This window comes from Cordyceps javanica, chromosome 1, assembly GCF_051103115.1.
Source record: "Cordyceps javanica chromosome 1, complete sequence".
NCBI classification, from domain to species: Eukaryota; Fungi; Ascomycota; class Sordariomycetes; order Hypocreales; family Cordycipitaceae; genus Cordyceps; species Cordyceps javanica.
In genome coordinates this window covers 5197078-5219174 of record NC_139295.1, presented here as the reverse complement: position 1 = coordinate 5219174, position 22097 = coordinate 5197078, and the positions used below count along the sequence as shown (strand labels likewise).

The 22097-nt window shown below is 52.7% G+C and overlaps 7 protein-coding genes and 1 non-coding gene across 8 annotated transcripts; 4 read left to right on the top strand and 4 right to left on the bottom strand.

Moving 5' to 3' along the window:
* Positions 1–563: 563 nt before the first annotated feature.
* V2A60_001580 (karyopherin KAP114) lies at positions 564–3827 on the bottom strand (the record flags this gene model as incomplete). Its single annotated transcript, XM_083252939.1, has 4 exons — positions 564–955; positions 1009–1130; positions 1184–3415; positions 3493–3827. 4 exons carry the CDS (start codon positions 3825–3827, stop codon positions 564–566), a joined length of 3081 nt encoding a protein of 1026 aa, XP_083109065.1.
* Positions 3828–6068: 2241 nt separating this feature from the next.
* V2A60_001579 (permease for cytosine/purines, uracil, thiamine, allantoin-domain-containing protein) lies at positions 6069–7871 on the top strand (the record flags this gene model as incomplete). Its single annotated transcript, XM_083252938.1, has 3 exons — positions 6069–6152; positions 6239–6548; positions 6607–7871. 3 exons carry the CDS (start codon positions 6069–6071, stop codon positions 7869–7871), a joined length of 1659 nt encoding a protein of 552 aa, XP_083109064.1.
* A 360-nt stretch (positions 7872–8231) lies between these two features.
* Positions 8232–8316, bottom strand: V2A60_001578. Its single transcript has one exon. It is a non-coding gene; the product is annotated as a tRNA-Thr (tRNA).
* A 1953-nt stretch (positions 8317–10269) lies between these two features.
* V2A60_001577 (transcription factor domain-containing protein) lies at positions 10270–11673 on the top strand (the record flags this gene model as incomplete). Its single annotated transcript, XM_083252937.1, has 3 exons — positions 10270–10360; positions 10422–10926; positions 10980–11673. The coding sequence occupies 3 exons, from the start codon at positions 10270–10272 to the stop codon at positions 11671–11673; spliced, it is 1290 nt and encodes a 429-aa protein (XP_083109063.1).
* A 2595-nt stretch (positions 11674–14268) lies between these two features.
* On the top strand, positions 14269–15424 carry V2A60_001576 (DUF3129 domain-containing protein; the record flags this gene model as incomplete). The annotated part of the gene is made up of 2 exons (XM_083252936.1): positions 14269–14374; positions 14448–15424. 2 exons carry the CDS (start codon positions 14269–14271, stop codon positions 15422–15424), a joined length of 1083 nt encoding a protein of 360 aa, XP_083109062.1.
* Positions 15425–17067: 1643 nt separating this feature from the next.
* V2A60_001575 (uncharacterized protein) lies at positions 17068–17821 on the bottom strand (the record flags this gene model as incomplete). Its single annotated transcript, XM_083252935.1, has 3 exons — positions 17068–17443; positions 17556–17654; positions 17706–17821. The coding sequence occupies 3 exons, from the start codon at positions 17819–17821 to the stop codon at positions 17068–17070; spliced, it is 591 nt and encodes a 196-aa protein (XP_083109061.1).
* Positions 17822–19239: 1418 nt separating this feature from the next.
* Positions 19240–20390, top strand: V2A60_001574 (protein PPG1; the record flags this gene model as incomplete). Its single annotated transcript, XM_083252934.1, has 4 exons — positions 19240–19255; positions 19331–19564; positions 19626–19880; positions 19933–20390. The coding sequence occupies 4 exons, from the start codon at positions 19240–19242 to the stop codon at positions 20388–20390; spliced, it is 963 nt and encodes a 320-aa protein (XP_083109060.1).
* A 332-nt stretch (positions 20391–20722) lies between these two features.
* Positions 20723–21637, bottom strand: V2A60_001573 (immunoglobulin E-set; the record flags this gene model as incomplete). Its single annotated transcript, XM_083252933.1, has 4 exons — positions 20723–20853; positions 20913–20961; positions 21052–21374; positions 21544–21637. The coding sequence occupies 4 exons, from the start codon at positions 21635–21637 to the stop codon at positions 20723–20725; spliced, it is 597 nt and encodes a 198-aa protein (XP_083109059.1).
* Positions 21638–22097: the final 460 nt, after the last annotated feature.

Genomic DNA, 22097 nt, shown 5'->3' with positions numbered 1-22097 from the left:
AAAGAAGCACGAGAAGATAAAGCGCTGATGTTGTACGAGTATGACTAATGCACCAAGACTAAATCGATTTTGGCTTTCATGATAAGGCGACAGACGATATAAGACCACTATAGTAAGCCTGGAGAGAAATGAGTAGTACCCATGAGTGCTTAACAAATGCAGCAATGGATAGTTCATGATAGCTCACATTTAAAATGACATTTATAATCGCCTGATCAGTGTTTGTAAGTTGAAAGAATACAATTGTGGATTCAACTTTTCAGTATGCTACGAGACTCTATAGTCCCCGTTCTACCGCCATGCAAACATGCTCAATACCACCATGGCTCGGGGTACGACGCAACAAGTAATATTTTGCTCGTATTTATGAGTTCGTCTTTCGCTAGTCATACCTTCAATGACTCTGACTCTCTTCTAAAACATCACCAAACGAGTTCGCAGCGCTTGTATCTTCCAATCGTGACGCGCAGCACCTTTGAGCCCGAGCCTATGCCAAACCCGCTTTGGAATATGCTCGGAACTCCCGCCACCGGAGCGGCGGTGCCGGTTTCTAGGCATCAACTCTACTGTGCCGCAGAGCTAGCCAACTCATTCAGTTTCTGGCGTTCCTCTTCTTCGAGTTTAGGATACCATTGGTTGAAACCGCCAATGTTCTGTTGAGTAGCGCGAATGAAAAAGTCTGTGAGATAGGCCTGAGTCTCGTCATCGGGCTGACGCTGACCACCATTTTCCATAAAAGACATCAGGTCACCCTTGACGGAGTTGAGAGTCAAGTCAAGGGTCTCGTCGTCCTCCCAGCCGTCTTCTCCGTCTTCCTCGTCGAATTGAGAGGCATTAGCAACAGCGGCTGAAGCTACATTGGCAGCAGAGCGAATTCCAGAGGCAGACAAAAGCTCCTCGATCAAAACTTTGATAATCTTGAGCTGGGCAGGGATAATGGAATATTTGTCAGGGTCTATTGAGGGTCATTAGTATCTGCTTGAGTCCGCAATTGAAAGGTATACATACGTTGCTTGGCGCGCGAGCGTGTCTTAATTAACCCGTCATCGTCCACAATCAAGTCACCTTTGACAGGTATCTCCACCAGGCGGTTGTCGTTCAGCGCAAACAGCTTAGAGAGGGCAATAACGCTATAGTTGGGTTGTCAGAAGGTGCATGACAGGGCGTTCGAAAGGAAACTTACTTTTGGCGGATTTCATCATAGCCAGCAAAGCTGACAGAGTTCTCCAGCCACTTCGACATGACAACTTGCAGACCGCTCTCATCAGAGTTGATCTGGATCTGGCTGAGGAATTGAACCACATCTTGAGCGCCGTTCAGAGATAGACGTGCAAACACGAGGATCAGGGACTGGATAATAGCAGCAGCCTGCGCAACGGCTAAGCGGTTTGCGACTGCTTGTAGCAGCTGTGGAAGAAAAGGTCCGAGGCGCTCTTGGCCAGCCTTTTCTACAAGCTCCGCCGCGAGACCGCCGACTTCAGAAGCAGAGTTATCTTCTATGGTAGGGCCGAGCAGTCGATCGACAATGTGAAGGCAGACCTCAAGACCAGATCGGCCGCTTGCATCTTGCCAGCTGAGAACTTGCTGATGGTCGTGCACAAGCAAGAACTTTACAGTGCGGGATCCACATCGAAGAATGTCGCCCTCGGTGGACTGCATCAATAAAGCGCTTAGCTTGGGCAGTGTTGCGGCAACAAAGCCTTCCGGAAGCGGGCTCGGGGCATTTTCGGCCACAACAGCAAGCAACTCGATGGCGATGGAGACGAGAGGGCTATCAGCGGTAACATCACCCACGTCTAATGCTGCGGTCAGAGTTGGGATGATAATGGCAGAGAAGCGTGAGAAGGATTCGGGGTCAGACAGTGTGATGACAAGCTCCTCAAAAGCTTCGGTTACGAGCATAGAGACCTGAAAGTTACTTGACCCAAGCTTGGCGAGCTGGAAGAGAAGATTGATTGACTGAACCTCGCTGGACAAGACAATCTCGTGGTTTAGGCTGATTGCAGCACGAACGGCGCCAGTCAGTGTGACGAGCAACTCATCCGCCTCTTCCATTTCATCAGGGTCTCTTCCGTTCATGTAAGTCTGAACTGCAGTAATAATGGGGAGCTGGCGGTCGTTAGGAACCTTGCCCGCATCAATAAGGTCGTTGATCGCCTTAACGCAGGCAACCTTGACGACTTCCGAGTCCTCGGTGTTGATGGAGTTAATGATCCGGTCGAGAAGAGCAGCAGGAGGGTCATATGAGCGACCTAGAATCCCGGCCACGAGGTATCCACGAGCACGGAGAAGCGGCTCCTCAGCACGATTTATGGCGTAGTCGACAAGTTCGAGATATGCGTGAGCTGCGACCTCGGGGATCTCTTTGCTAACGTCCTGGAAATCTCCTGCCAGCATGACAAAGAGGTATAGAGCGGCTTCCTGGTTTCTCCAGCCACCGGTGGGAAATAGAGACTTTGTGTAGCCAAATAGTCCGTCAATAGTTTTTTCATTAAACCATTCTCCCATCTTGATGAGGAGATCTCCGGCCGCAGTTCGCGCCGTGTAGTTGGCTGTGACCGACGTCTCTTCGGCCAGGTATAGAGAGCAGTCGATATCCCAGAGTTCCTCTTCTTCACGAATGACACGTGAGTAGCCTACGAGGAGTTTCATAATCTCCGTCATCCACGGCACTTCGTGGGCGTTCGCATGAGCCTTGAGCTGTGCATCGAGCTCCGCTTGAACGGGAGGGGCGCGGAAGCACTGGTTCAAGAAGTCGAGCTCTTCAAGGACCAAGAAGTCCAGGGTATAGGGGAGATTGTCAACATCCTCGAGCCTGCCCTGGGCATCATTCTGTATATAAAGCTGTTCATAGCTAGGCAGCAGGCTGATCAGCTCTTCCCAGACAGCAGTGAAAAGAGCAGCACTCTGGGGTAGCAAAAGGTTGGGAAAAACTCGGCGGATCCTGAGCAAGGTCTTGACAACCTGGAGCTTGAGCGAGATGATATTATTCCACTCCGCCGGCTGGGCCCCAGCGTTGGTGCTAGCAGCGGGGAAGCGGCTCTTCAGAACATCAAGGAAGAATGGGTTCCACTCTTTGAGGAGCTCTTCGGCAAATGCAGTAACTTCGGTGGCATGATCTTCTTTGACCATGTTCATCAAGTCGAAGCATCCACGGAACACGGAAATGGCGAGAGATCTGATGAGAGGTTTGCGCTCTTCGCTAATGGCGATCTGGGTAAGGGTGGTAGCAATGTCTCTTGCCATCCCGAAGAACTGGTCTTCGCTCAGACTTTCTTCAACAAGATCTCCAAGCACTCGAAGCGCGCCATGTAATTGAGAGTCGTTGCCTTGGGGAAAGACGGCCAGGACAGTGGGTAGGAGCGAAGGCCATTGTTCGGGGAAATCGTGAATCGCAATTTTTCCGACAGCGTAACTGCACAAGATGGTCAGTACTGGAGGCATAGGAAATGACAGGCTGCAGGGTCGTGGAGACGGCTTCACTTGGCATACCTAGCAGCAATCTTGACTTTGCGATCGTCTTCGCCGCTGAGGGCCAGATCCAGAAGAGCCTGTCGAACTAGCTGTCTGGTGTCGTCGGCAATGGGAATCGGGGGCTCGGCGCCAGGGTCATCACTGGACCAGTTGTTCTCGATAAAAAGACGCAGTGTGCTGAGAGCGAGCTGGCGAGTGGAAATGTCGACAGAGGTGTGGGAAGCAATCTTGGCTAGGGAAACCGAGTATGCCGGGTTCGTCTGGGCTCTCCTGAGCTCCATCTCAGCATTGATGCGCTGGGTAGGATCGCTCTGCGCGGTGGCCGCGAGCAGCTGCAACAATTGCTCCTCCATTGTTGATGTTGGCAGGCGGCGGGATGTCGAGCGGGGAGAGATGCGGTAAGGCAAAAAAAAAAAGACGAGAGAAATAGAGGGGTATTTTATCGCATGCGAAACAAGTTGTATGACGCGAGACTGGGGAAAGACGAGACGTCGCAGGCAAATATAAAAGGGAAAATGAAAAACACACAAACGACGGCGTTGCCTGACGCGACGTGGCTGCAGTAGAGTTGGCACAAAAAAAAAGGTGGAAAGACTTTTTTGCGTAGACTTGTGAGTGGCGGTGATGAGAATGAGATGGCGGACGGTTAACTAGAAGGGCCGAAGGGCAAGAACGAACGACAATTGGCAGAGGGGCTTTGGCGGGGCAAGAGAGCTGTTCAATTGTGAGGGGCAGCGGGCAGCTGGCAGCTGGCAGTTCGGACCTCTCCAGGCGCGCCTGCCTGCCTGTCTGCCTGCAACAGCTGTTGTTGTGCCGTGCAAACACCTCATCTCATGTGAACATACAGAGAGGCTAACTACCGTGTTGTTAATGGCTGGCCAAGCGTTCACAGTAAGCGCGTCGATTCACCTTGCATTGAGAGAGAACCAAAATGTCTGTGAGAGAATCCAAATAGTCTCAAGACAGTGTACCAGCTAGCAATCAAGTCAAGTGTATGTATGGAATTGGACGTGATTGTGCATGTACAATGACGGCCATGAGTGACTCCCAGGCATGAGTAAGACCCGGAAGGAAAAAGCGAAGGAGCCAGAACTTTACTGGTAGAAACAGAGCGGAAAATATTGTACGCGTATCCATGTACAAGCATATGAATATAGGCGAAATGATCTTGGTCGTTGTTGATCCCCCACAAGTAACATATCTGTCTTCACATGCACCTGCACCATCGCAACCCGGCCAGCTCCGCCAAGCACCACCACGCACCATGAATGAAAGACTTGCGCATACGTATGTCGACAGGCGGCAGCACTCAGCTTTCTTCCGTCGCTCGCCAATGAACCTGCACGGCAGATGAGCAGTCATGTATTGGCTTTCGACTTGCCTATTTTACCCCGCGTTTCCGAGTTTCGCCCTAGGAGCTTGACTCTGTCAATTCGCCCATCTTGCAGCAAACAAGCCACGCGCCACACACCCCCATGTCCGTAGCGCCCGCCATGACCACCACCATAACACGCAAATTGCTCGATTCTATCGAGTAATGGAAAATCCAGCCAAGACCCAACATGACAACGCGCCCGTCTCGGCAGATTTCGTGGCCGTTATGTATGACATGCGATGCATGAAAACAAGCATCAGCTACTCTCACCAGAATCAGTCTGGATGATAAGCCAGACCAAGGGAGAGCTCGGACGACCGTCCCATGAACCCATAGCGAGGCTCCTACTTATCAATGGCTCGAATATCCCTATCGCCGAGCTACTAACTTTGTTCCATATCTCGCTATCGATGGCTGTCCAAGGCGGCGCACAGAAAATGCGGGGAAGATACATCGCATCCTCCCATCACAGGCTCGGTTCTTGGCTTCACTAGTTGACTAGTTAGATTCCGTATTCCGAGGTCGGCCCATGCGCATTCTGAAGCCCAGAGCCCACCCGCCATGTCAATCGCTTTTTTCCGTAATCAGCCATTACCATGCTCATCCGCAATTCGAGTTGCTCCCGTCTCCGTTTCTCACGCCTTCTTTTCATTGTCCAGTCCACTCTTATCATCACTTACTCGTCAACCCACTGAATTATCCGACTCATGTAACGCCCTCTCCTCCCTGAACCCCGAAATCTCACTCATTCAGCCGCTTCCCACCCCTTGCCCCTCGGCCTGCCACCTAGAAGCTCTCCGAGCCACACTAATTGCTTTCGTCACGACACCACTACGCCCAGTGGCTGACCAAGGCACCTCGGACCTGGCCGTAACCAAGCCTTGTGGCCGGCCTGTCGCATCACTCCTTAAAGCAAGAACTCCCTGTTTGTAGTCTCCATCCTATATACACTTGTAGATAAATAGGCCAGGCTTGCCCCCTCCCCATCTCCTGTCTTGGCATATCGCCTCTCGTCTACCACGATATCCCAGCACTTCCTCTCAGTCAATGGAAGCTTCCCACTGCCGGCTCCAGAATAAAACAACTTAGTTCTTCATCGTCATCCGTGGCGGTCCCAACTATTCGGCACTCCCTTTTATAAATACACCCACCAAATTCCTACGCTACTCTTCCAGCTTCCCATCTACCACTCTTTTCTTGCAATTCCAATCTACCCATCATGTCACTACTGGGGCATGCCAAGTATTGGGCTGATAAGCTGGCCGTTGAGACGGAGCCGGGGCTGACTTCGGCCCAGCTCATGGTGCGGATGCCCTCCACGCGTGAATAAGGCATTCGGTTTCGATGCATTTCGCTAACCTTGGCACCAATGTGCTTCTCATACTACAGCTCTACAACCCCGACCTTAGGCCGGTTGAGAAGGAGCGCCGTCTATGGGGCGCATGGAATTATGTCGGTTTCTGGATCGCCGACAGTGTCAACATTGGCACCTGGATGATCTCTTCTTCCATGATTGCCGGTGGCTTATCTTGGTGGCAGGCCTGGCTGTGTGTCTGGGTCGGCTACGCCATCTCTTCGGTCTTTATTGTCATCAGCGGTCGAATCGGCGCGATTTACCATCTCAGCTTTCCTGCCCTAAGCCGAGCTTCTTTCGGTGTTTGGGGGAGCTCATGGCCAATCTTTAATCGCGCCGCAATGTGTAAGTCGTGTTGCAATCTAGATTTCCGCCTCGCGGTCAGACGCTAATCCTTCTGCAGCGTGTGTTTGGTACGGCGTGGTTTCGTACATCGGTGGTCAGTGTGTGTATGTCATGATTCGCTCCATCTGGAAGTCATGGGATGCAGCCAAGATGCCTGGCGCGTTTGGTACATCAGCAACCAATACCCCCGAATACGGCTCGTTCATCATCTTCTGGCTGTTGTCCCTCCCCGCTCTCTGGTTTCCGGTGCACAAACTACGGCATCTGTTCACAGCCAAGGCGTACATTGCCCCGGCCGGTGCCACAGCCTTTCTCATCTGGACACTGGTCCGTGCCAAGGGAGCCGGGCCTATCATCAAGCAGCCCAGCAGTCTTCAGGGTACCGACTTGGCTTGGGAGATTGTCAAGGGCATCATGTCGTCGATCGGAAACTTCGCCACACTCATTGCCAACGCCAGCGATTTTACCCGTTTTGCTCGCAAGCCTGCCCACGCCGCCTGGCCCCAGCTAGTCATTATCCCGACTTCATTTGCCATTACATCTCTCTACGGCATCCTGGTATCTTCTTCGTCTGCGGTGATCTACGGAGAATATGTTTGGAATCCTGTTCTTCTTCTTGGCAAATTCATCGATGACGGCGGCTCCGCAGAGCGCTTTGGCGTCTTTGTAATTGCCTTCACGCTTGCCTTCGCCCAGCTGGGCACCAACATTTCCGCGAATTCCGTTTCCACAGGTACGAGCTTGGCGGCCCTGGTCCCCCGCTACATCAGTATCCGACGTGGTAGCTACATCTGTGCCGTTGTTGGTCTTGCTATTTGCCCGTACAACTTCATTGGCTCCTCCAGCAAGTTCACCACGTACCTATCGGCATACAGTGTGTTCCTCAGCTCTATTACCGGTGTTATCGTAGCAGACTACTACTTTGTGCGTAAAGGCTTTCTTTGCGTCAACGACTTGTACAATGCTCGAAAAACCGGGCCATATTACTATACGTTTGGTGTCAATTGGCGCGCCTACACTGCATATATTTGCGGCATCCTCATCAATGTCGTCGGCTTTGCTGGTGCAGTCGGTGCAACAGTGCCACACGGCGCGATGTACATCTTCCAAGTCAATTTCTTCACCGGGTTTGGTGTTTCGGTAGGCATCTACTATGCGCTCTGCCGATTGTTCCCTGTGCCTGCGACAAGCAAGGTTTGGATGGAAGTCGGTGTCGAAGATGGAGAATTCCGGCCGCAATATCAAGACGAAAAAGTGCCAGACGAGGAAATGGATATTGGTGTCGCAGAGTTGGAGTTTAAGGAATCCAGAACAACTGCATAAGTATTCGCGTTGGCTGGCGAGGGGACTGGATATTGTCAAAAAATGCGCTGTTTTCAGAGGGATGATAAAATATAGCAATTTTTTTAAAGTTTTCCTGATGACTTACGATGCAAAATGCGTTAATATTCGCGACATTGGCAATTGGGACCACTCAGCAGTGTCGTCGGATTTGATAATGAAAGGCTTAAGTACTTATTTGCTAGGTACCTGCTTACCTACTTGGGTACCAAGTTACTTAATACTCAGATACCTACTGGTAGCGAGTAACACATGGTGTATCTTAAAGACCGTAATGACGCGGCAAAAAAGAGAAGGTCTCGAATGGGAAGCCTCAAATACAGGCAACCGCCAAAAAAACAATGCCCAGTATGAGAATCGAACTCATGATCTTCTCATTTCACCGTATAAATACTAGTGAGACGCTATACCACTTAGCCAACCGGGCTTGTTGTACTGGATGTGATTCGGCGGCGTTATTTCAGTTTATGTGGTACTCACAGCCGGGGACGAATCACCACTGTCCTACCAGGTGGGCCGTGCAATTTCAAAGCAGGAGCGGGACAAAGCCCGTGAACACTTCTACTGGAAGGAAACCAAAAATGGAGAAAGACTGATGCTAAAAAATTGAGCGTTATTTCACACTGCCTACTTGACTCTGGTCGAAGACCTCTGGGGGGTGTACAGTGCAGTGCACTGTACGGTAACAGGCACCTATGTAGCCCTTGCAGGTGTTCAGGGTAGCAGAGCAGAAGCATGGGTAGAGATTAGACGGATACGGCTCTACAGGCGTCTCTTTGGAGATTTGGGGCTTCGGACAACGCTGTGCAATATTGGACTCGCTCGAAAGCTGGCTGCCTCGAGAAATGTCCTTTCTGCTCCCCCCTTGCATTGACGTTAGAGCCATCACTGTCGCAAGGAACCAGAAAAATCGTCATTGGCGTCAGCACACAGTTGATTTCCTCTTTCGGAGACGGTGTGGCCTCTGGATGGACCACTCAAGCCAGGGCAAAGCATTCTTGTCCAGTTCGGGCTCCGATTAGCAGGCTAGTTCCACCGCAACCTTTGTGCACCCTCAGAGGTTGGCCATTGGCACGGAGCTGAGAATTATGGCTCTGGCCTGCAAACATACATTTCGGATGGAACTGTCAGCGGATGTCAAGTGGGGGATACGACAAGACCGATCTAGAACCTCCGAGCAGACGTGGCCGTGGAGTTGAGGCGACGTGACATTGTGCGGGAGGGAGCGCCAGTCTTGACGTACAGAAGGCAGCAGGGCACGAAACGTGTGAGCAGGCCGAAAACATTTAGATAGCGTGTAAATGTTCTGGGGGTAACAGACGCGGGGGATAGGGGTGAGGGAAGACGATTGGGAAAAAAGAAGAGACAATTGGAGTTTAAAAACGCTTCTCTCTCTTTTTCCCTCCCTCTCTTCGTTTGTCTTGTCGCCAGCTGTCAACAGTTCTCCCTCTCGGAACCGACCCTTTGCCACCCAGCAGCCGCACGCCACCAGTTTGCCTGTCTGGTCGTGACCAGCATGAATTCCAGCTTTGTCGAGCTAATTACTGATTTAAACTCATCATCTCACTACCGCTTTCACTTTAAATTACCTAGTCCAGTCTCACTTTCTTTCCAAAAGCCGTTGGGCGCTCGCGGCTCCATTCGCGCTACCTACCTACCAAGTGGCACCAGACCCTTTTACCCTCACCACCCGGGTTCCTCCTTGGCCCTCGCATTCTTGCTCCTTTCACCGACGCAATCCTGACGCAAGCAAGTGCCGCCATCCGCTGCGTACTTAGCTGGCTCTCGAGGCCAGACACAGACAATCGACCTGTTGAAGTTGCCAGCCATGCTGTTCACGCACTGTTGAGCGCGCCCAACACAGCAACCGCCGCTGTCTTCTTGCGAACGTGCTTGTGCTCTTTCCGCGACCGGGCATCGGCCAGCCTCACCCCGACCTGCAAAGCTCCCGGGCTCTCTGGCCTTGCTACTCCCAACATCCGGCGTCGCTGCAAGGCGGTGAAAATTCTGGTCTATGCCGCAAAACAACAAACCCTGCCACAACTGTCGTCGCCGGCGTCTTCGCTGTGACCGTTCGTGGCCAACATGCAACAAATGCACCATTACCGGGCAGGAATGCTTGGGCTACGGGAAAGTCTATGTGTGGACTGAAGGCATTGATTCGCAAGGCAAGGTGAAGCCATCGCCAGGGGTCAGACGGACAGCTCATGGCGAAAATCATGGTGTTGCGGGGCACCCCAGCCTGGTCCTCCGCAGTGGTCCACTACCGTTGGCGCAAGCTGAGATGAGCGCTGTTCCAGACCGCCAGCCCGCTATAAGCACAGGCAAAAGTGCCCACGTTGCTACCGACACTACTACTATGCCGCCTCTTCCGCCCACAATGGGTCAGGATGTGCACCTTGCGCCGAGCCAGTTGACTGATCCCATCTTTCAAGATTTGGATCGAAATTCGAGGAACTATCTCGCCCACTGTAAGTTGCGATGTTGTGCATGAGTCGACGTGTCGAACAACACTGACAAGGCCGTGACTAGTTGCCAACAGAGTTTGCCAGGACCTGGTAGCTCGCGATGGGCCTGGGACCAACCCTTTTCGCGAGCTCATTCCGCTTACTCGAAAGCATCCCTTGCTGCTGAATATTATTGTCGCCACATCGGCTTTGCACTGGGCTAACAGCTTCAGCCCACACACGTCGCTCTCGGCTGGTCTATCTGACCCCGGCGGCTACCTAGCCCAGCTGCGCTCCAAGGATCTAGTGTCCCGCCAAGCTGTAATTGATGCTCTGACGGCCAAACAAAAGGCCATGGGCCACCTCCGTGGGGTCCTTGATACACTTGACCCCGCAGGAAGCGAGGTGACTTTGGCAGCGATGCACTTTTTTGTCAAGTTTGACTTGATAGACCTTGAAAGAGGAGACGCAAAGAGCTGGCAGGCCCATCTGACTGGCGCCAGCAATATTCTGGCTCTCTTGACAGCGACAAAGCCGCAAGACGCGACCAGCCGCAAACTCCGAGACTGTGTTGTGGCGGACTGCTTCATGTAAGACCTTGGCCCGGTGCTTTGTTGGTCCACGGTTAACCTAGTTACAACAGATACCACATTTTGGGCTCGACGCTTGCCTCGGGGCCTTGGGCGGCTCAAATTACCCACTACGCATTTGAGCTCTTGCCAGTCTTGAAGAGAACCGAGGTCAACAGCTACTTATCATGTCCCTCGGAAATCCTCCAGATTATTTTATTAGCTTCACAGCTTTCTTATGAGACGCCATCGACGGACTGGACACTCGCGGTCGCAGACAAAGCTCTCGGGCTCATCGACGAGGCACTTGAATTCAACATTCCCGCCTGGGCAACGCAACTGCAGCAAGTATCCAACGTGACCGACGTCGACAGTCGCGTCCACGTGGCGTCAGCGCATCGCTCTGCCGTCTGCTTGTACATCTTGCAGGCAATACCGCTGGCTCGTGCTGTGCGGGTCGTGGATACGCAGTTTCTAGTCGATGACATTCTCAACCACCTGTCGCAGATTGGCGAGGATGATCCGTACTTTAAAGCATCCTCTTGGCCGACGTTTATCGCGGGCGCTGAGACGCGAGATGCGGAGAAACGAACGTGGACATTGACGCGATTAATGGAGATTTGGAAAGTGTGTCCATGGGGCTATGTTTTTACCGCGATTGAGATGCTCAAGGCCACATGGCATATGCAGGACCAGCGGCCGGAGGACGAAGCAGTCAATTGGCTGCAAGGGCTGAAACAAATGGGATTTGAGAACTTGATTGTATAAAGGGGAAAAAGTTTGAACCGCATAATTCTTTTCGCTTTTCTTCTTCTCTCCATTGCCTGTTTTGAATAGGGAGTTTGGCTGATTTATCATAGAGAGAATATGGGAGGATGTAATAAGCTGGAGATGGAGTAGATGGGCGTAGCTGGGAGTCCTTATCGTGTAATATCATTATTTATCATCTCTGAGAATGTATTATTGGACTCATCGCGTTCAATTAGATTGTTTGGCTACTGGTTATCGATTCATATCAGAAAAAGCAAGTTGTGATGTGCATGTTTCATGCCTGCTTTTTACGACACACCCAGCACGGAAATAAGGGGAACGAATTAGCTCCAGTACAGACGGCTTTATGCGTAAATACTGTACTGGTAGGCAGACAGTGAGTAGTTGAAATGGATTTTTTTTTTTCGGTTATCCTCAATTTCCGTCAGTTTGCGAATCATGTTCGAAACAGGGTCACCTAAAACGGGGTTGCCAGGCATCTAAAACCAGACTCGTCGAGCCAATGTTTTCCCTCTTCGTTTGTTCCTTCTTTCTTTTCTAATCATCTCGTAGTAAAATTGCTACAAAAATTCGTCTGTTGAAAATTTTCAGACGAGAAAAAAAGGCGAGCCGTGTGCGTCGGGGTAAAAAAAAAAAAGTTGGCATCTACATAGGATGCTTGGACGCAACGTCCATGGAGAGCGGAGCAGCCTCACCGAGTTGCCCGGCACTCGACTGCCTTGTAAGGCAGTTTCAGTTTGATCCATGTACCCGAATCGTTACACAGCTTCTGCTATGAAAATCCGACTCGTGTCGAAAAAGAAAGGCAAGTGATCTGCACAAGGCGGAGGTCACTGAAAAAAAAACTGCGGCAATCTTATGCCATTCTTCCCCCTCCCCTCATCCTGGCCGCTTGAAAGCAGAAACAGCGGCGCGACAGGTTGGCGTTTCATCCGCCGACATGAACCCTCCCCGGGCCCCCCCGGTTCGTCGACGATGCGAGCCATGCCGTGCAAACGCATGATGTTAATTTCTCTCTGATTGGTTTTTTTTTTTAGTATCGCGCATAATGATTGAGGAGAACGCTCTGTTCCGCACATCATGCACATGGCTGCACATCATTGTGTGTTGGTGCTGTGTTTGGCTGGCGCTGGCTAGCAGCGGCGTTCGCTAACTAGTTGCAACGCACTCTTGGCATGTCAAAGTTATGGGGGCGAACAATCATAATCATGGACAAAAAGTAGATATCTAGTTACAATGTGTCGTTGTTTCTTTGAAATCGGCTGGAGAAATGCGGTTTTTCCAGAGTATCGCCAACATTGGAATGGGAAAATAGCTGCGCTCCTCGCTTATAGGCAACCATCATCACCAAGACGATGCATCGGCACTAGCAAAGCTAGCCAGCGATAAGAATCTTTCAAAATGTTACATTGTCTTGGATCTTGTAGCATGCATCTACATACAGCTCGCTTGCAGAGATACATGTGATGCGTCGGCTTATCCCCAAGTCCCAATGCTACGCCATTCGCCCCATGACGCCCCATTTCGCGGATTGAAGTCTGACAGTCCAAGCCCAAGGTGCCGACTGACAGCAGAGATTTCCAGCAGTGGCTGGCACTCAAGTCCTCGTTTCCCTGATTTGCCACTGTTTACGTTCTCTGTTCCAGCATCAGCGCACCCCTGATGCAGGTTTCATCGCAGTCCTTTTCAAACGAACCCCGGATTGAGCACGCCCCTCCTCTTCCCCCTTCCATCGTCCCCGCTCCGGCTTCAGTTCACCTTGCCGGCGAGGCAAGAAAGAGGGAGAAGAAAAAAAAGGGTACAGGATCCATATTCCGTTCTCGATGGATTCGCGGGAACAGGCAAAAGCGAGTTGCGCTGCGCCTCCAGAGGTGCCGTCGGGAAGGATGCCATCCGTCATGCCAAACACGACTAGCGCAAACTGCATCACGACCATCACCTGCCAGATCATTCTCCAGTTTCAGGGCAGCTGGCTCCAACACGTCGATATTCCGTTCTTCGCACATTAAACTTGTTCACTCCTATTCCGGGGCCCTTTTCGAAGCAGCCTTCACACGACAAGGCCCCCCTTCTTTCAACCTCACCTCCGGAGTTTCCACTCGCAGTCTCGAAACACCATACTCGTATCCTTCCCCAAACGGAACAACCACCAATCTATACAAGGTTTCTTGTTAGCAAAACCATTCTGCCAGACCACACCCACCATCGAAACTCGTCACAGAAGTTATCCCCTTTAGTTCTATCTCTGCAACGGCGATTCCCTGCCACTTTCCCCTCTGTGGCTCCGCGGCCCTCGCCCGTGACGGCGATGGATGCCGTCTTGGCGTACCATTTTCTGCTACATGGCTTCTCCCCTGTATCGCATCACTCGAAAACTGCAGCAGGCCTTTCTATAAATACAATGAATCTATCCCCGTTGCCAAGTTCTCCTACTTGCTCATTCAGACTCAATCTCACAGCCTCCATCATCTCCTCTTCCTCCTCTCTTTGTACATTCTTGAGTTAGCCCTGGTGGCTCTGGTAATTCCGTCTTACACTCTACAATCTTTATTCAATTTTCCCGCATAATATTTCTTCTTCATCACAGCCACAATGCGCTACGCTTTTGCCTACGCTGCCCTCGTGTCCACGGCTTCGGCCCATGGACTCGTCACCATGATCAAGGGTGACAACGGTGTCATGATGCCCGGTCTCGGTGGTACGTTACCAACGAACCCTCAACAGCATATCCACTTCACTTCACAGAAAAATTGCTAACATGATTGATGTAGTCACTGACGGCACACCCCGTGACTGCTCCTCCAACGGTTGTGGCTCGCAGGCTGACACTTCCATCATCCGCAACCGTGATATGAAGACGATGCCCCTGGGCAAGACACAAGGCACCGGCCCCGTCGATGCCGCCGTCAACGTTGCCCGTTTCATGGGCAGCAGCCAAACCGCACCCCAGAACAACGGTGCCTCGGGTTCCGTCGGCCAGGAGGATGACCTTTCCGGCCTCCCCGCCGGCGCGGCCAAGCGCCACGAGGAGCGCAAGCGCCAGCTCAGCCAACTCTTTGGCGGCCTCCTCGGCGGTGGTGCCGGTAAGGGTGATGCTGACGGCGCTGCAGGTGGCAAGAAGGGCGGTGCGGGCGGTGCTCTTGGTGGCCTTCTCGGCGGTGCGGGCGGCGGTGCGGGCGGCCTCCTCGGCGGCCTCGGCGGTGGCGCTGGCGGCACCAAGAGCAACTTTGCCGCCGAAACCATGGTCGCCGATACGGCCGGCACCGGCAGCAGCCAGGGCCTGCCCACCTCGGACAGCAACGGCGTCGTCAGCATGGTCTACCGCCAGATCAACCAGGACGGCGCCGGTCCCCTGACGGCCGCCGTCGACGGCACCTCGGGTGGCACGGACGCCAACGCCTTCCAACAGGCCGAGGTCGTCAAGGATGTCCCCGGCCTCGGCGTCGGCGGCCTCTCGCTCGCCACCAACACCGAGTTCCCCCTGCAGGTCAAGATGCCCGCCGGCATGACCTGCGAGGGCACCGTCGGCGGCGTCCAGAACGTCTGCATCGTCCGCGTCCGCAACAGCGCGGCCGCCGGCCCCTTTGGCGGCTCTGCCGCCTTCACCCAGAACGCTACGGCCCGCAAGCGCGCCATCGCCTACCGCCTCAGGAAACGCATGGAGATTGCCCGTGACGCCGCCCCCGAGATCGACTACACCGAGGTCGACGAGCAGGAGGAGATTGACGATGAGCACGAGGAGGAGTAAACGGTTGGCCGTTTCTAGACGATTCCAGCCATGGAAAAATGGGATTTCGCTTTGTCGAGCACATGATATATATCGCATATACTGTAATTTCTCTTGAGTCATTAGCTATTTGTTAGTTTTATCTCCCTGTGTTAGTTTTCTTTTGGCCAATGCATAAAGTTTCTTTCACCAGGCTGTCCTCGCCAATGTCACGTTTCGCTTGACAAACATAGAAGAGTTTCATTGTTGAGGCTAAGTGTATCGCGATATTTTCCAGCCACCAAACGCCAAATGTCTTGTCCCAGAACATTGCAGGAATCATCAAAATGCGCAAAGAAAGGGACCCAGGATAGCGCAAGACTGCTTTGCCAACTGCCCAATAGTCAAGACCAGGAGCGACTTTGGACATGAAACATCAACGGCTACCCCAGAAACAGAGAGTAAGAATTATAGGGCCAGTTTCCACGAGGAATGGCTTCAAGCCAAGTAAACCCCCCTTTTCGGCTTAAAAAGTGTTTACCATCGTCGACTAGAATGGCGTTAGCTACCTAGTCAATCGATATGAGGATGAGCAGAGGCTTACCTGAATGCCGAATTAGTGGGTTTACGGCGTTTCGCCTTTGGCGGAGCGATCCTCTCTGGCCGGCGCCGGGGTTCTGAATCTGTCGATGGCCTGCGCGCAGAGACACCCAGCAGTTCCGCCTCAATTGAGTTGAGATCCGAAGACCGGCTCGAGACAGATGAATTTCTTGATCGGGGTGATCGAGAAGGACTAGAACGCCGCTGCAATGAACGCGACCTTCGTCTAATCAGCGGCGGCAAGTCATCGTCCCGATGTCTACTAGTACTCCGTGAACGGTCCCGGCTAGCGCGACGGAACCTCTTCGATGGCCGGTCAAATATATCAGCATCGTCTTGCACTGATGATTCAGATTTTGTTCCATGCCTGGCAGTGGAGCTTCTGTCATCACGGTCTCGATCTTTGTTTCCTTCAATGCCGCGGGCATTATTTTCCGAGAGTTTTGGTGAATCCGCAGTGGAAGTCGTGGCAAAGTCGTCTGATAATTTGGGAACATGTGCTTCTACCACTGTGCTGGGCTTCGGTGGCAGCGACGGAACACTCTTGGTGAGTATAGGGGTTGTCTCAAGCGCCTTCGGCGGATGGGAGTCTCCCCTAGTTCTATCGGCAGATTTATTATAGTCAGGCTGTCCGTGACGCAAATCACTGCTGTTGCTGATTCTGCGAGTCTCATGGTTGATTTGGGGCGACATCTGCGTTCCAGCTATATGCTGGATTTGCGAATCCCTTGACTGTTGCCGTTGCATCCGCGGCTGAATCGAGCCATGATTTCCCGCAGAAGAGCGCCTCCTGTTATAAACTTGCTTTCCCGGCCTATTTTGAGCACTTTGATGGTGCTGGGCGCCTGAATTGCTCTGACTATGATTGTTATGGACAACCGGCATAGCTTTAGGGCTTCCATGGTTTCGCCCAGGATGATGATCCTTGATATCCCTGGGTCTGTGCTGGTGTTCAAGTTTCCGTTTGTTGTTTCTTTGTTCGCGCCCATGGTCAATATCGTGAACACTCTTTGGCGGCTTCGGTGGTAACGCGTGGGTAATGGGTGCGGGAGGAGAAGACGCGGATGGCTTCGGCGGCGAAGGCGCTACATGGATAGTATGAGATCTTGGAGGGGAAGGAGCAGAATTTCTGTGAGGCGGCTGTGGCCGTTGATGATGACGTTTTTGGCCGCCTGATCCTTGCGCGTACGATCCGCTATAAGCTGGCCGAGGCGGGACAAACTGCTGGCTGTCTTGTCCTGAGTACGGATAGCCGCCGTAACTCTGCGTTGCTGTAGGCGCTGCACCATAAGATGGCGATGGCCCTGCATACGATGGCCCTGGCTGCTGCGCAGGATAAGGATCAGGTGGAGGAGGGTAAGAGGGAGGTTGGTAGTGATGCTGCCCTTGATTGGGCGGAGGCGGTGGCGGCGGTTGTCCATGGCCTTGGGGATATTGGTATTGTGGATGATATGGGGGAGGCTGTGTCGGAGATTGCGATGGAGGAGCAGAGTATGGATTATGCGGTGGGGGATATGCTGGAGGTGGCGGATAATGCGCACTGTATCCTGCTGGAGGCGGTGGAGGACCGTACTTGGTGATGATGGGTCCTTTGGACTTTCTGCCTTCATGATGTTGCGCGCGACCACCGCCTTGTCGCGTCGCAGAGCCATTTCTCCAGGCCGCAAGACCGCTATGAGAATTTCAGTAAAAGAACTATAGCGTGCAGTGCAGACTGTCTTACGCTGGCGTCTCGCGTGTCGGCTCGGGACAGGCGACGGTCCAGTGTCCCATGCCACCGCAGTTGTAGCACCGCGGCTCCTCAGGGCGACCGGACTGGGCCGCGACTTGATCGGCCATACTAACAAGATTTAATGACCCGTGGGAAATAAAGTCCCACAGGTTGTGTCGAGATTTTGACTGGCTGCGCCGTTAGGGCGTCGCCATGAGGATGTATGGCGTGTCTCAAGTAAAGGATGCTGTTAACGATGCCATACGTTTTGCAAGTCTGAGCCCTTCTATCATCTATGATGCTGAGATGCGAAAATTTCAGAGAATGGCTGAGATCTGAGAGTACATAGTCGCGTTAGCAAGCGGTTGTTGAAAGCCTGCCTGCCTATGCTAAGGTGTGTCACTGGCGGCTGGGCGCAATGAAGTGAGTGGGTGATTACCTCGACCGGCCGCCGCGGCAGCACAGGCAAATTCGACAAGAAACCCCTCCCCAAGCGGGATTCGCAAGCGGGAGAGGGGCTCAAGGACGCAAAACCGGACAACAGACGAGGCGTGGAAGCCTTTTTGGGTGTTGATGAGCGGCAGCGCTTCGCTCAGCGCCTCGCTGGTACGCGAGACGTTGGAACCACCACGTGAGGTGCTGACGCACGGGCCATGCATGCAGGTAGTGCGTTTGGCTTGCGATCATGCAAACAGCTGATTCATAACTCGGCAGATAACTATTCGATAAAATTCCAGTGCCCAGCACGCAGAGAGTACGGCTGGTCTCGAAATCGTAATATACGCATGTCCAATATTGCGCTTGTCACTCATTTCTGACGGTACAGCGCATATACGAACCCTCCACTTTCACACAGCGCGAGGGTCCATCCTCTGCGGGTTGGTGATTCACAGCCAGGCTGATATACCCTCTGTAACGCGCCAAGCACAACTGAGAGAAGCGCTAGGCAGCTATATCTGTAGTGCTTCGAGTGAAACCTGACTGCAATGTGCCCTTATGAGTCCAGAGCTACCATTGCGCTCATGTTTTGAATTAAACAAATTTTTGAAACATCACCTGTTTTTCTTCACTCAAACTCAATACAGAGCAAGGCATTGCGGCTGGTCCTGCCGGCCCACTCCGTCCTGATGATGATTTCTCAGCCAGCCGCCAGAGCAGCTTGCCTCCTCGAACTCCCCCAAACAACCTCCGACGCCCCTCGACGGCAGCTGTTGTGTCCATCTCTCTCCAAAGACGCCCGCTGCGCCGGCACAATGTACGCTTCGACCTGATTGTCTTTCATCTACAGCTTCCTTAGGCCTCCCTCCACAAGCCACCCGCTCGAACATGTTGGCTCCTCCCGAAAGCACCCCTCCAGTCACCACCTTTGCCTGGAGCCGACCTCGCCACGCCCGACTTCGACAAAGCTAACCGTCCCCCTGGCGCCAGAACCGTCCCGAGGCGTACAATTGCGTATTTTTTATATTGGACTTGATTTTCCCGATAAAGCATCCTTGCTGTCACTGTAGCCAGCCGTGCCCGCAACCACGTCGACATACCGACTACCATGCCTGGCCTACCGAGTGAGCAACCCACCACCCACTGCCGCCCCTCTGCCTGAGCTTGTGGCGACTGCAGCTAACCACGCCCTCGGACAGCCTCGGTCGACTTGGACGAGTGCATCTCGCGCCTCTATAAGAAAGAGCTACTGGCCGAATCGGTCATTGAAGCGATATGTGCCAAGACAAAGGAGCTTCTCATGCGAGAGAGCAATGTTGTTCACGTCCAAGCCCCCGTAACAGTTGTTGGCGACATTCACGGCCAGTTTTACGATCTTATTGAAATTTTTCGCATAGGCGGCTACTGTCCGGATACAAATTATCTATTTCTGGGTATGCTTTCCCCCGTCGGCTGTGCCTGTGCGTTACAACCAGGGCTGACCATCCGCTGCAGGAGATTATGTCGACCGTGGCATGTTTAGCGTCGAAACCATTTCCCTACTTGTTTGCTTAAAGTTGCGATACCCCGAGCGCGTCCACTTGATCCGTGGCAATCACGAATCTCGCGGCGTCACTCAATCATATGGCTTTTATACTGAATGTTCTCGAAAATATGGCAATGCCAATGTATGGCACTACTTCACAGACATGTTCGACTTCATGACGTTGAGCGTGGTGATTGACAACGAGATATTCTGCGTTCATGGCGGTATGTGAGGGAGAGAGGACTGCCATTACAACACAAATCTGACAAGCCACAGGGTTATCTCCGTCGATCCACTCGATTGATCAAATAAAAATCATTGACCGCTTCCGCGAGATTCCACACGAGGGACCCATGGCGGACCTAGTGTGGTCCGACCCCGACCCCGAACGAGACGAATTCTCGCTATCGCCGCGCGGCGCCGGCTACACCTTTGGCGCACAGGTGGTGAAGAAGTTTCTGGCCGTCAACAACATGTCGCATATTCTGCGCGCGCATCAGCTTTGCCAGGAAGGATTCCAGGTGCTATATGACGATCGGCTGAGCACGGTCTGGAGCGCGCCCAACTACTGTTATCGCTGCGGCAACATGGCAAGCGTGCTCGAGGTCAACGTCAACGGCGAGCGCTTCTTCAACGTATTTGCGGCGGCGCCGGAAAATGACCAGGTCAAGGACATGCAGCCCGGCATGGATAAGACTGCTGACGGAAATGCATTGCCAGACTATTTTCTGTAATTACTGCGATTTGTTATACCAGCGTGGACTGGGCGTGTATAAACCATTTAGAAGCCTCGACATATTTTTGGTCCTTGAACGATGCCCAGCCAGACACAGTAATGAGTGTATCCAGAGCTTTTAGAAGCAAGATGCGTGCATGCAGCCCACAGCGTTGCAGGGTTCGTGCTGGAAACTATATAGATGTATTAACTTTTCATCTTGGTGTCATGCATTGCCAGGATATCGTCACAATCATAAAAACACAAATAGTAACATGCTAGACTAGCCACTTTTCACCCCGTCCCTTTCATCGTTTTGCCTTTTTTCTGCGTCTTAGTTGGAGCACTCGTCTACCAGTCCTTGCTAATGTCGAAACTCCACTCGAACTGGAGATGGGTCTTCTTGTCGTCATCGACGAAGCTGGAGACGGCGTTGTAGTGACCGCGCGCGAGCATGCCGGACGGAGCCTCCTCCTCTTGGACTGTACGGGGTCGTACGTTAGTGGCCTGTGGTGCAGAAACATGGGGCACTTGGGCGTACATTTCTTGGTATAAGTAGTCTGATTTTCCGTGTTGGGAGCATAGCTGCCCTATCGATAGGGGGAAGAGGATCGTTAGCATGATGCCGCATCGGCCATGTCTTGGCGGGGAGAAGAGGGGAGGGCGGCGACGCCGCTTACAATCATCTCAGAGTCCTTGGAGACGCGAATGCCCTTGCGCTTGACTACCTGGACGTAGTGGAGACCGCTAAGAATCTCGTGCTGGACCTTGAACTGGGCGCTCATGGTGAACTTGGCGCCCTCCTTGATCTTGAAAGGCTTGTCCTTGAGGGAAGACTCGCTGCCGGGCTGGGAGAGGTCGATGGTGACGGGGCTGCGGCCCGGCGAGTCCATGGTGAGGGAGAGGATGATGCAGACACGGGGGTCCGAGGGGTCGGAGAGGACCTTGCCCCCACCGAGACCGAGAGACTGCTTGTAGCGCTGAAGGGATTCGTCGCCGGCATCTGGATGTTGGTTGTCAGTTGAGGTTTGGCGGCGGGCGAGGAGAAGGAGGGGCATTGCGGGGAAGACGCAGAACACAGGCATCCATGTGCCCGTCCTCTTTCTCCCGGAAAAAAAAATAACAATTTGATTGCATCTACCACGTCGCCCATATCTCTTGAAAGCACGTACCCATCTTTTCGTATTCGGCGAGGGACTGCTTGGGCTGAGAGAGTTTGTAGCCCTGGGTCTCCTCGGGCATTGTGTCGTCGTCGTGGGAAGCCATGGCTGCTGGGGCCGTATCGATGTTATGTGGAAGAAGAGAATGAAGGAAAACTGCAAGGGGAAGAGAGAAAAGAAAAGGCCTTGGGGGGGAAAAACGAGTCTCTTGGCTAGATGATAAAGAAAGGCAAAAGAAAAAGAGAGCGGAGAGGAAAAGGAGAAGAACAAGCGAGTGGCGGTTCTGTTGCGAGACGGTGACGATGGAGGGGCTTTCGATGCATGAGACGCGGTGGGGGACCAGTTGACTGGGACGGGCGGCGCTTGATTGGACAGTGCCGATGGGCGCGGAGCCAGGGGGATACGAGGGATGATGGCTGGAGAGCTTTCTTAGTTATTGCCAGTAAGTATAAGAGAATAGGGTGGTTCGTTAATCGAATATTGATTTATTTTTAGAAGGCTGCTTGGTTTCAATCAGGTATCGGATCTAGCCGTTGGCGCCGCCGGGACGATTGACTGCCCCTTTG